The sequence below is a fragment of the Parasteatoda tepidariorum genome, chromosome 5 (assembly GCF_043381705.1).
Source record: "Parasteatoda tepidariorum isolate YZ-2023 chromosome 5, CAS_Ptep_4.0, whole genome shotgun sequence".
NCBI classification, from domain to species: Eukaryota; Metazoa; Arthropoda; class Arachnida; order Araneae; family Theridiidae; genus Parasteatoda; species Parasteatoda tepidariorum.
The window spans coordinates 15,784,287-15,797,470 of NC_092208.1; the positions used below are offsets into that span (position 1 = coordinate 15,784,287).

Here is a 13,184-nt window from a genome sequence, read left to right on the forward strand (position 1 = left end):
CAAGGAACGTTTGTCTTACACTTTTTACATTTCATTGCAATTAAAAACTGCAACTAACAAGGTAAGTCCAGTTGTCTTTTTTTTTTTTATAGGCAATTGCTTTGTAAATGAATGCAAACAGAAAAAATCTTAAATTATTAGTTGTTGATTTATAAAATTATATAAAATGTTATTCAGCTTTTCGGACGTTGTGTCAGAGGAGCATGAAACATTTCTTTAAAACTGAATGACGTTTTAACACTTATAACACTTTATGTAGAAAACACAAAAAAAATTAGAAATTTTTCAAAGTGTTCTGATTCGTTATAAAGGGGAATATTGAGAGTGATAATTGAAAATATTTCATTGAAATTTTCATCCCATAAAAGAAAAAAAATATTTATAATTCTGTATTAAAAAGAAAATATATTTCCCTAATAATTAAACCTTTTTATTCTCTTATACTACGAAAGAGCACTGGGGGGTTGGAAACCGTGCTCTCTGAATTAAGAAGATCGGTCGATGACTTAAACAGCACCACAGGAATATTGTCATTTAGATGTTTAACGTGAATCTAGTTTCTTGCGTATTCGCATAGGGAGCCCTATTTTAAGGCTCCTAATTTGTTTATGTCCCGCAATGGACTGATCGTAAAGACCTGGTTCCCAGTAGAACACCGAAGTCAAGCATCACTAGCTGCGGGCAGTAAGCGGATGGGTGACCACTTTGATCAGTCTGCGTTGGGACCGATGGTGAGCGAAGTCGGTCTACGTTAAATTGTTCTACCGTAAAGTGTTCGATTTCGGGGGCAGGTGGTCGGACTACCAAAGCAGGGGAGCCATCCCTACTGCAGAGGATCAAAATTGCGATGCCATGTCTTCGGATCATTCTCGGGGATGTTTCCCAGACTTTCACCAATAGCTCGTTCAGCAGCTCTAGTGCGACGTAAACAACTACCAAATTTGTTTATAGTTTTACTGCATGGTGTGGTAGTTTAGTACATTATAACAACACATCTGAGCAATTTCTGAAATTATAGGTTGTTATTAAGCGCAGATATAGACCATTGTTTGTATTTAGATTATAAACTATATTCTTCTATTATGAAATGAATGTTGACCTGACACTTAAGTCCCCTTGTGCTCCAACTAATCCATAAACGGGATTTTGTGGTTTGGTTTCGTCTTTAAGTATATTGAAATAATAAATTGGGGTAAAATTGAAAATTATAGGTTAATATAAAAGCAAAAGACAGATCTTATTGTATATGCAGAGAAGAAAAAAAAATTGAAATTTTTTGATGGATCCGGATAATAATTGATCTTTTTATTCATTTATACTGTAAACAAGCACCACATGATACGAACCCGTACTCTTAGGACTGGTGGCTTCAAATAATATCACAAGACCATGGTCATCTGACTGCTTAACGAGATTTAAGCTTCTTATTAATTTTGGCTTATTTGCCTAGAGCGCAACCAATTATGACCCATTGTGCGTCCACAATTTTGTATATAATTTTTCGGTTCCGTGTTCTAGCTTAGTTCGTTATAACAAAATAACTGACCAAGGGGGCCTCCCTGTATCACAAGGCAAACACTGTGCAAATGCTGGAGGTAGCGGGTTCGAATACCACTATTACTCTGGATGTATCATCTTCGGCTGTCCTTATCTATATTGTGCTACCTGTCCCTCTATTTGAGAAAGGATTATAAGCCTAAATTGAGCACACAAGCCTGTAAATGTATGTAATTCCAATAAATCAATAAACTGACCAAGTTTCGAATTTAGAGGATATAATTAAAAAAAGATGGAGGCCATTATATATATATATATATATATATATATATATATATAAATATATATATATATATATATATATATATATATATATATATATATATATATATATATATATATATATATATATATATATATATATATATATATATATATATATATATATATATATATATATATATATATATATATATATATATATATATATATATATATATATATATATATATATATATATATATATATATATATATATATATATATATATATATATATATATATATATATATATATATATATATATATATATATATATATATATATATATATATATATATATATATATATATATATATATATATATATATATATATATATATATATATATATATATATATATATATATATATATATATATATATATATATATATATATATATATATATATATATATATATATATATATATATATATATATATATATATATATATATATATATATATATATATATATATATATATATATATATATATATATATATATATATATATATATATATATATATATATATATATATATATATATATATATATATATATATATATATATATATATATATATATATATATATATATATATATATATATATATATATATANTTTAGAAGATTTGTAATTAATAAGCATTAATTAAATAATCCGACAATATTTTGAAAGTCCAAAACCGAAACTAACGGTAAGTCGAACTTCCGATATGTCGAAGTTTTTCGTCAGTCCTATCAGATTCGAGTTATCGCGAATTCACTGTATATATATATATATATATATATATATAATTTTTTTTAAGTATCCCTACACTTTCTTTAAGAAAGTGAACATTGAGAGTGACATTATAAAGTATTTTATTAAAATTATGATACTTTTAATAAAGAAAGAAAAAAGGTTTTTTTAATTCTGCAATAAAAAGAAAAATAAAGAGAAAATAATTAACCTCACAATTCGTCTGTAATTTTATGGCTTTGTGACGTAGTTTACTTCGTCATAAAAATATATCTGACCAAGTTTTAAAATGATGGGTTAATATTAAGGGATGATTGCTAAAACATAAGCTATATACTTTAATTATAAAGGAAGTACTGAAATTATAATCAAGCCCCCTTGTGCCCAAACTAATACGTGTATAATTTTGCATTTTGGCTTCGTGTATAATTATATGGAAATAAAAAACAATTAAGTTTGAATATTATAGATTAATAGAAAAGCAAAACATAGGTCTTAACGTATAAGCAAAGAACACCCAAAAAATGACTGATACTATATTTAGGTCCCTGGCACCCAAACTAATTTGTAAATAATTTTACAGCTTTGCCTCGTATTTATGGAGCCAAGTTTGAAAATTAAAGATAACGCAAAATAAAGGCCTTAACGCATCTACAGAAATCACACATAGACAGACACACACATTTTTTTAAAATGGAGATTGGTATTACAATTGAGCTCCCTGTGCTTCAAATAATTTGTTTATAATATTGCGGCTTGGCTTCCTGTTTGGTACAAGTTCCATATTGGGTACAAGTCCAAAAATTTACGGTTAATAAAAAAGCAAAATATATTTCTCTATGTACATGCATAAAACTCTTAAAAAAAGAAGATTGATAATACAATTAGGCCGCTTGTGCCTCAAGTTTTTGGTCAAAAGTTTTGTGGCGTGGCCTCGTGTTTAAGTACACTGAAATAATAAATGTGGCCAAGTTTGAAAATTATAGGTTAATATAAAAGCAAAATATAGGCTTTAGATATTTGCTGAAAACGCAAAAAAATTTAGAAATCTTCTAAAGTCCCGGCGCTTTCTATTTAAAGAGGGATATCGAGAGCGATGATTTAAAGTATTTTATTAAAATTTCTTATTCTGTAAAAGAAAAAAAAAAGATTTTTAATTTTGTAATAAAAAGGAAATATATTTTGCTTGTAATTAAGTTTTAGATTCACATAGCCCACGAAAGGGTTTCTCGGGATTCGAAACCAACGGTCTTGGGTTTACAATACTGGTGGTTTTATGCGTATCATGGTCATATGGTTGTTTAATGGCAATAAAGCTTTTATAAGTTATTTCTACGCAATTGCGTATAGTGCGCATAGCATTAGACCCGATTCCCGAATAATAGATTAATTTAGAAGCAGAATATTGAACTTTAGTATATGCAGTAATTACAAGATACCTTTGAAGATTTCCCATAGTGTGTCGACGCTTTCTTTAAAAAGGTGAATATTGTGAGCGATATTTTAAAGTATTTTATTAAAATTATGACACTGTAAACGAAAAAGAAATTTAATTCAGCAATAAAAATAAAAGGAGAATAATAATTTCCTTTTTTTTAACATATACTAACAACAGACTGGAGTTTTCTTGTCTTCTGGGTTGTTCAAAATTACAAGGCTACGGAGTTGAACATTAGTAGTCGTAAACCCAAAATTAGGTCGGTTGCTCAATGACGGTTATAAAATAAAATAAAATGTTCAACTAGAACCGTGGTGGCCCAGGAGATAGAATGCTCGTCTTCAAATGAGGTGAACCAGGTTCGAATCCCAGCAATGGCTGGTTGATACAAATTCACACCCGGCACGCACCGACCACAGTGCTGACGTAAAATATCCGTAGTCGTAGACGGATCATGGGTTAGAGTTCACTGACCGTGAGGCTAACCATGGAAGTTTCCATTTCTACGTAACTCAAGTCTGGGTTAGTTATATATATATATATATAAAAGTCCTCCTCTAAGGCAAATTTCTCCTAATACTTGATATAGGAGTTCCCTTCTCTTCTAGATTGGGTTCAAAATTACAAGGCTACGGAGTTGAACTTTGGTAGTCGTATAACATATAATTGGGTTGACTGTTCAATGATGGTTATAAAATAGAAAATGTTCAACTCCATAGCTTTGTAATTTAGAACACTGCTCAGAAAACAAAGGAAAGGAAACTATTCTGAGAGGAGGCCTTTTTAATGGAAGTAGTCGATACATGTAAAGAAAAACCACGAAAGCTTGTTGGAAAAGGGATTCTGACCCATGGTCCGTCTACCACTGAGGATATTTAATTTCAACACTGTGGTTGATGCAAGCCGGGAGCAAAATTTGCATCGACCAGTCATCGCCGGGATTTGAACCTATCTCCCCGCATTGGGAGGCAAGTACTCTATCTCGTTAACTACCGAGACTATTAAGAGAAGATTGTAGTGCCTCTACCGCGGAGTGATATAATTATCCAATTCATTCTTTATTCTCATTAAAAAATGTTCCAATTCATTAGTCCCATTTGCAATTTGACAAATAGGCAACTGTACTAGTCCGCTGAGCTAAGCAGTCAGTATATAGATTTAAACTATTTATTTAACTATTCTTTTCTGTATTTTAAAGGCTAATGTTTTGTGCAAAATAGATAACAACAGAAATGAAAATCAGCAAATAATAAAACAATTTATTAATAAATCTATTCGAAATATTAATACATTGAAGTTTGCCAACATCAATGCAGTTTAAACAGTTGCATCTTATATCATCCAGTAACTAAAGCAGATGGAAATTTAGTCATATGCGATCGTTTTATTCTTTATGAGTTAGAAATTTGAATGATAATAATGTAATATAATTGCATATAATAGTTGTAATCTCTAATTTGGACTCACTTGGGATTTGAACCGCAACTGGTAACAGAAAACAATTTTTTTTCCTTCTTATTTCTTGTTTTATACACGCTTCTCAATTAAAGTGAAACGAATTACTTTTATGGCAATTTTTATTTGCAATTGCTGTTTCAGCCTTTATAAGAAACGAAAATATTTTGTTTTAAAAATCATCAATTTATTTCGTCGAGGTGTTTAATTCACTTTTTAATGCAAGAGCGTTTGTTTAGTTTCCGATTCAATGGAAACTGTGAATTTTTAAAAACTGAAACGTTAGTGAACGAAACTTGTGAAGGAGCAATTACTAAAATATAAAAGCTTACAAATATGTAATGCAATTCATATTGATTAGTAGTTATTGTTTTCATTATTAACAGTCTTTCCTTTATGATAAAAAGGAAACGAAGTATGATTTAAAAACAAACACAACTATAATACAATGTGTAAAAATAACAAATATCAAAAATATTGTTTTGTATATACTTTAAAAACACAATGATGGAATTATCCATAAAAATTATGATTATCAAAAATTATGATTATCTGATTATGAAAAATTATGCCTGCATCTTGCCTGCTTTAAATGACACAATTTTATTACAAATAATTCAGTCTATTGTCACTGGTGGCTAAATGAATAATAAATACATTTTAAAAAAAAAACTGGGGAAATCCTATAATTATGAAGAAAAAGAAAAAAATTATGATCTAATATGTTTTGCAGGTTCATTTTTTATATAAAATAATTCATTTTACTAAAATTTGCTTGCAATATTCTAGAAGTTGAAGTCCTGTTTGTATAGTTGTTTTTCTTTATTTTAACTTTTCAAATTTTAAATAAAAATTAAGTATTTTATACTTTTTAAAGTATTAAATGCATAACTCTGATTAAAATATGAAGAGTTCATTGATTTGTGAAGAATGGGATATCATTTAACATATCTCTTCAAGCAGTAATTGTTTGTTCGATTTTTATTTTGTCTTTAGCTTCAAAAATATGCATTGAAATCTATTGAAATTTTTTTAATGTTGCTTTTCTAACTTTCAGTTAGTGCCTTAATTTTTTAAAATGGCAAGAAGCTATATTAAGGACACCTCCTTGATTCTTGAGAATAAGCTTTGCGCGATATTCATGTATTCCAATTTGTAATGTACCTATTTCTTCAATGGGTAAACTAGAATCAGGAAGTACGTTTAAATTTCCTTTACTCTTAATTCGTTCCACAAGTTGCTTTATAAGTTTATAATAATACCCTACACTTAACTCAATATTCTCGAAAATTAATTCTGAAACGTATTTGTGCTTGAAGAAATGATGTGCTGCTGCAATTTTGCTCCTGAAATTTGGTAAACTTACGGGGTAAATTCGAAATGCAATTTCAATGTTCTCCATTATCTGTGTGAATTCTCTAACAATGTACACCCGATAAGATGGATCCAGGATACATTCCAAAAAATGTCTTCCATTAAGTATTTCATCATCTGATCTGGTACGCATGACATCATCTGACTGAATTCTTCTATGAACCACGCGTTCAAAGTATGTATCGACGAATTCCCATAAATTAGCAATATCCATGGGTTTTAACCCATGCGTGAAGGAGGTGCAGTTTGATAAAACTTGAATAATCATTTTCAGTATGTGTATATTCAAATCATGGCGTGGGTAGAAATCTGTAATTCTATCGACAATGGAATATAAATGCGTTTTTTCACTGGTTTGGAGTTTATTGGGAGTAATCATTTTCTTGATTTTATTTATAATTCTTTCATTTACCGCACCACAGCGAGTAGAGATCCAACTCAGATCGTTTCTGAAACGGGTGTCCTTTTCTGCGTTCATTTTTAACACAGCAAACTGAGTTTCGATTTTGAATTATGCGAGCTTATCTGATGTATAACCACCTTCGCTATCGTCTGACTCGTCGCACCAATTTTTATTTATTTTGTCCAGTATTTCAATGCTCTTTTTTATTTTTTGATACTCCGAAATTTTAGACTTATTTTTCAAAGATGTATATTTAGCATAGTCATTAAATATAATTTGCAATGCAGATTTTTTTCGCCTTATAGAAGTGTATGATCTACTTCTATGCGTACGAAAAACACCTCTAATATAAAGTTCGATAGGATCTATTGCATATATCATAAAAGTACCTATTACAGTTTTATCTCTTACAGAAAAATCTGAATGGCTACTACCTATTCGGAATATTAAATTCAAAATTTTTTCAGCCTTGGCGTCACAGGATCGGTTTGTAATACATAGGCCAATTCTTAGTACGTTTAAAAATTCTGTCTCTTTATGGAATGGAGGGTGAGAATTGTATTTACAGTATTTAGGATTTACAGTTATAATGTTTTCTGTTTCCTTTATAACTTTTTGCAAATGTTCTCTCAAATCGCATCTTTTAAACTGATAAACAGATGATTTTAACTGATATAGCAGACTCGATAAAGCTTCAATAAAAGACTGGCTATTTTGTTCAGAAACTTTCAATAAATCCAAAAGTTTTTTTCCTGTGCCACTCTTAGAAAGTCCAAGAAAGTTCTTTAGCCATATCTGATCTCCAAATGTTACTTTTTCAATGTCTGTATCAGAAAATACGTCACTGTGATCTGCTAGCCGTTCTAGGGTTTCAGAAGTTTTTACATTTGTTGAACTCTTTAAGAACTCGCTAAGATCAGTATAAGAAGTTTGTCGTTTTGGATTTTTCAAAGCTTTTTCGTAGATGGCATTTTTATAAAAATCATCAGTAGGAAATGATTGACGCTTTACTATTTTAGCAGTTTTTTTTCTTATGGCATGTTTATAAGAAACATCGGTAGGATCAGTTAGCAGCTTTGGATTATCCAGAGACTCTTTCTCTGAGGATTTCTCAGAAAAATCATCAGTTTGTAAATTTCGGTGTGTTAGAAGATCATCCCAAGTCTTTATATCTAGGGAATAAGCAACCACGCCAGTAAGATCGCTTTCTTGCTGTTTTAAATTAGCCGAAAGCCGTTTTTCTATGAGATTCTTAGAAAAATCATCAGTAGGTAATGTTTGGCATTTTAGATCATCCCAACCTACGCAACCATGAGCAACTACGCGAGTAAGGTCGGCTTCTTGCTGTTTTAGATTATCCGAAATCCGTTTTTCTATGACATATTTAGAGAAGGCCTTGTTATGATCAAACAGCAACTTTAGATTATCCAAAAGGTTTCCAGCATCGGTATTCGGTTTTCCAAAGGAATTTGGAAATATAGGCTGTTGTGATTTAAGAAACTCTTTAAAGCTTATTAACAAGTTGAGGAAACGAACAACGTCGCTTATGACTTTGATTTCTCGCAAACTTCCTTTCAACTCGACGTGTAGTTTCGACATAACAGAGAAGAGAAAGATACCTGGAAAAAAATGTAATTTAATAAGTCAAGATTGCACCCAGTAAGTGTGCTGAAATTAAAATCGTAACATTTCATTTTAATGCAGATTATTATGATTAGATTTTTAAAGAAATTCAACTGTAATTAAATCGCGTAATGACGAGGTTTTATTCCTATGAAGCATTTTATAACAGCGCCACCGAACTGTTGATGGAAATTACTATTGAATGCACTAAATGATTTACAATTTGTATTTTTGAGGAAACGGGGAGTTTATAAGTATAAATTATAAAATATATTTTTTGAAAAAAAAAAAGAACATTAATAAATGAAAAAGTTTAAGTTTGACAGTTTTTCATTTATTAGGCAATGAACAACTGTTGTGCTGATTAATTTAATACAATATTCTGCTGAAAGTAGTATCAGTAGTACTTTATTTACATTGCACTTAATCTGCACAATGGGCAATTGGTAACGACCTCGAGGATAATCCAAAACATGCTATCTCAATTTGGATCCTTTTACTTAACGTTGTTTCTCGGAGAGGTAACAACTGTTTTCGAATACTATTTTTTTTAGTGTTGTGAATTCGTAATAGTTATTTACAGCTGTTTTTCCTATTGGAAAAAATTCCCAGTACAAAAAATTTTATACCGGCTTATGAAACACCGGTTCCGGTATGATACTGGATCCAGTATAATACCAGTCCCATACCGGAAAAGGTGTTTCATAAACCGGTATCAAATTGATCCCAGTATGATACTGGAACCAGTATCATACCGGAACCGGTGTTTCATAAACCAGTATCAAATTGATCCCAGTATCATACCGGAACCAGTGTTTCATAAACCAGTATCAAATTAATCCCAGTATGATACTGGAACCAGTATCATACCGGAACCGGTGTTTCATAAGCTGGTATAAAATTTATTCCAGTACGATATCGAACCCAGTATCACTAGTGTACTGCACCCAGTAAACTGGGATGATGTAACAATTTATTTTTAATACAAGTATAGTGAGGTACTACAGTTTGATACAAGAAGGTTAGTGAACTGCACTGAATGGGAAAATAAAACATTGATACGAGTAAATAAATAAAGCTACCTGGTTTATACAGGGAAATAAAACATCCCCTATGAAACATCAATTCACACTTTGTCAAAAGCTATAGTTTGCATTAGGTTAATAAAAATCAAATAAACTGTTTTTTTTTTTTTTTAAACTTCTACACAGTTACGACACAAAAAATGTTTTGCAGCTACATGCAGAAAAGTGTAAATGCATTCTTCAGATTTTATGAAAATTGATTGGGGATTAGAAATATTATGTAATGAATAGCCAAAAACTGACTAAAATAAGTCAAAATCTTAATTTTTATATCCTTTGAAATTACAAATTTGAATGATAAATTTTGTTAAATAAACCTCGGAAATATTTGACAAATGCAAATTCATATGCACAATAAGGAGACCGTGTGAAGTGTATATATCTATAAATATAAACATAAACAATCTAATTATAAAATTATGATTTCATATAAATCAATTAACTTTGGTTTATATTTGTAATTGATAAATAAAATTGAATGCAAATAACACATATAATATATAATGTTCGAAATGCCGCAAAAAATATTTGAAATGAATCTAATTTGACACTGTTCATTTACTTTGAAATCAGGCATTGTAAAATATAATTATATAGTTATGTTACATTTTGATCAATGTACTTGCTTGCTACTATAGATTTAAATACAAACCATTTTAATTTTAGATATATTTGATATTTAAATTATAGTCAACTTTAATCATTCAAACATAATAGTGGTTAGAGTAGTAATTATAGCTACAAATGAAAGCTTAAATGACACAAGTTATTAACTAATATAAATAAAAATTTTGAATTATTTTACTCTGTCATTCTTCTATTGACATTTTTCTTAAGATTCCTTGATTTAAAGCACAATTTGATACAGTCATTTTCTATTTGAAGTATTTAATTTTTATGATAATTTACTTAACGCATAATATCTGAAAATTAAATTAGGAAAAAAAAGTTATCGCCTACAAAAATTTAATCTCAAGAGCGAATTATTTATATAACGACACATGTTCATAAATAATAAAATAAGCCCTAAATTTTAGAAAGCTTTTCTTATCTCAGAATTGTTGTGAACTCAACAAGTAATAATTAATATATATATTGAATAAAAACACACAACACAATATTAAAAATTTTAAACATTGGATATGACATAATTAAAACTCTGTCCTCAATAAGATATAAGAATTACACAATTACTAAATTGATATAAAAACATTACCACAATAGCCTAAAAAATGTTATTCTTTTTATTATCAAATGAAATGAATTGTAGTTTCAATAATGTGAAGTGGCTTAAAAGCTCAATTTTCAAGTGTCTGATGTCTAGCTGGTGGTTTTCTGGATCCCTCAGACGTTTCTTTAATGTAATGAACTATCTTTCTAGCTTCATCAAATAAGAGCCAGCAGCAATGTCTCCATTTAGAGTTCCTAATATAAACAAATTTTGAATAAACAGAAAGTTCAGACTAAACAGCAATTTCAAAAAATCTCATTTTTAATATTGTATGCTTTTTCTTTTAATATTATGCTTTACCCTTTTATACTAAATTTCAGATTACAGTGCTAATTTAATTAAGTTAATATTTCAGATTGCAGTGTTAATTCCATAAGACATTTTTGGCATTTGTATACTTTTTCCTAACTATTAAATTGACAGCAAGAATTATTAAACGAATACAAATAGTAAAGAATTTTTACAAGCTTTAAACTTTTCTTACATCATGTTAGTAAATAAATAGGCAACGAAAAATGCTAAAAATGTCAGTCAAAGTTATATTAACTGAAAGCTTAATTGTGTTAAGTTTTTCATATGATAATGATAAATTTTACCATTACACAAATAGGATGCATATATTTTTCAGCTGATATAAACTGATTGAAATTAGAAAAGCATTATACTTTTAAAAAAAAATAAATAATAGTATTTATATTAATAGGGTACTGTACTACATTTACTCCAAATTTTAATTAACTTTTATGCTTTTTAAAAACTCAAAAACTAGCTGTTACAGGTGTAAATAACTTAGACAAAGATCCAGAATGCACAAAAAACAGATTTCATACAATTCAAATTATATGCGATTCTTACAAAAATTCAAATAACATATGTGCGTGTATAAATAATGTTACGAATATTCAGGAACTGTTCAATCATACATTTAAAAAAAAAAATCTATTGTGTAGTGTAACACACACAACACATACAAGAAATTAGACTCAATATTTAACCTAATAATTCAGTTATTGAAACATTATACCATACTTTTGTTCAAAATAAGTATAACATATATTGCAAACAAAATTAAGAAGTATTAATTTGCCAGATGAGAATTAATTTGATACTAAAAGGTTGCAGAAAATTAAAAAAAAATAAGTACTAAAATTTCGAACACTGTATGATGTTAATTTAAAGATTAGCTATTGAAGCGCACAGACTGTAAATAAATAGAAGATTTTAAAAAATTTATTTATATTACAAATAAACAATTATCCAAATTATATAGACAAATTTATACAGTAAAACAAATTTTCAGAATAATTATTAAGTATGAGAAATACAATTGCAAATACTTATTTTTCAACCACCTACATCATACAGTGTTATATTTGTAATTGATTCCAATCAATTACAAATATACTCAAATTATCAACTGTCCAATTTAAACGTAGATCAAATTATAAAATTCAAGATTTGAACTGCAAAATTTTCCGCACCCTAGTAAGAAAAAATAATGGTCTACCAAATTTTATTATTTTTGTGTAATTTGAAAGAGATTTATTTCAAATAAAGGGAAGTTAATGTCTAACATAGGTATCGCTCATACTACCCAATTTTGTTGACAACTCAAAAGAAATCACCAGCGCCCACATCACAGAAGCACATTACCAACCAACTTTTCATAGTGACTCTATGCAAAGATTAAAGTATGAATGATCTGAAGTAACTTTTTACCATTTTAATTTCAATATAATAGTTTTTAAACAGTTCAGCTCATAACTTCCTCTAAAGCTTAGCATTTAAATGTATTATTAAGACAAAGAACATTAACGGGTTTAAACAAACAAAACTTGAACGTAAAGTTAAAAATGTAACTATTCAGTGGCTGAACTCAGAAATAAATTTGCATATACTTTTTACATTCATTAAAATTAAGGAAGCATTCAGTTCTATTTATTTGTAACTACGATACGAAAACTTACAAAATTTTTCCACTACTTCAATTTATTAACAAACTGAATATCTTTAAAA

General features: G+C 28.9%; 2 protein-coding genes across 2 annotated transcripts in view; both read right to left on the bottom strand.

The window, feature by feature from the left end:
* LOC107442500 (uncharacterized) overlaps positions 1-13,184 on the bottom strand; it is a 45,342-nt gene that overhangs the window by 22,587 nt on the left and 9,571 nt on the right. The gene's annotated exons all lie outside the window — the stretch shown is intronic.
* Positions 5,231-11,362, bottom strand: LOC107442617 (uncharacterized; the record flags this gene model as incomplete). The annotated part of the gene is given in 2 exon segments (XM_043052200.2): positions 5,231-8,848; positions 11,154-11,362. A coding segment is annotated over 1 exon segment (1,491 nt). The 3' UTR covers positions 5,231-7,337.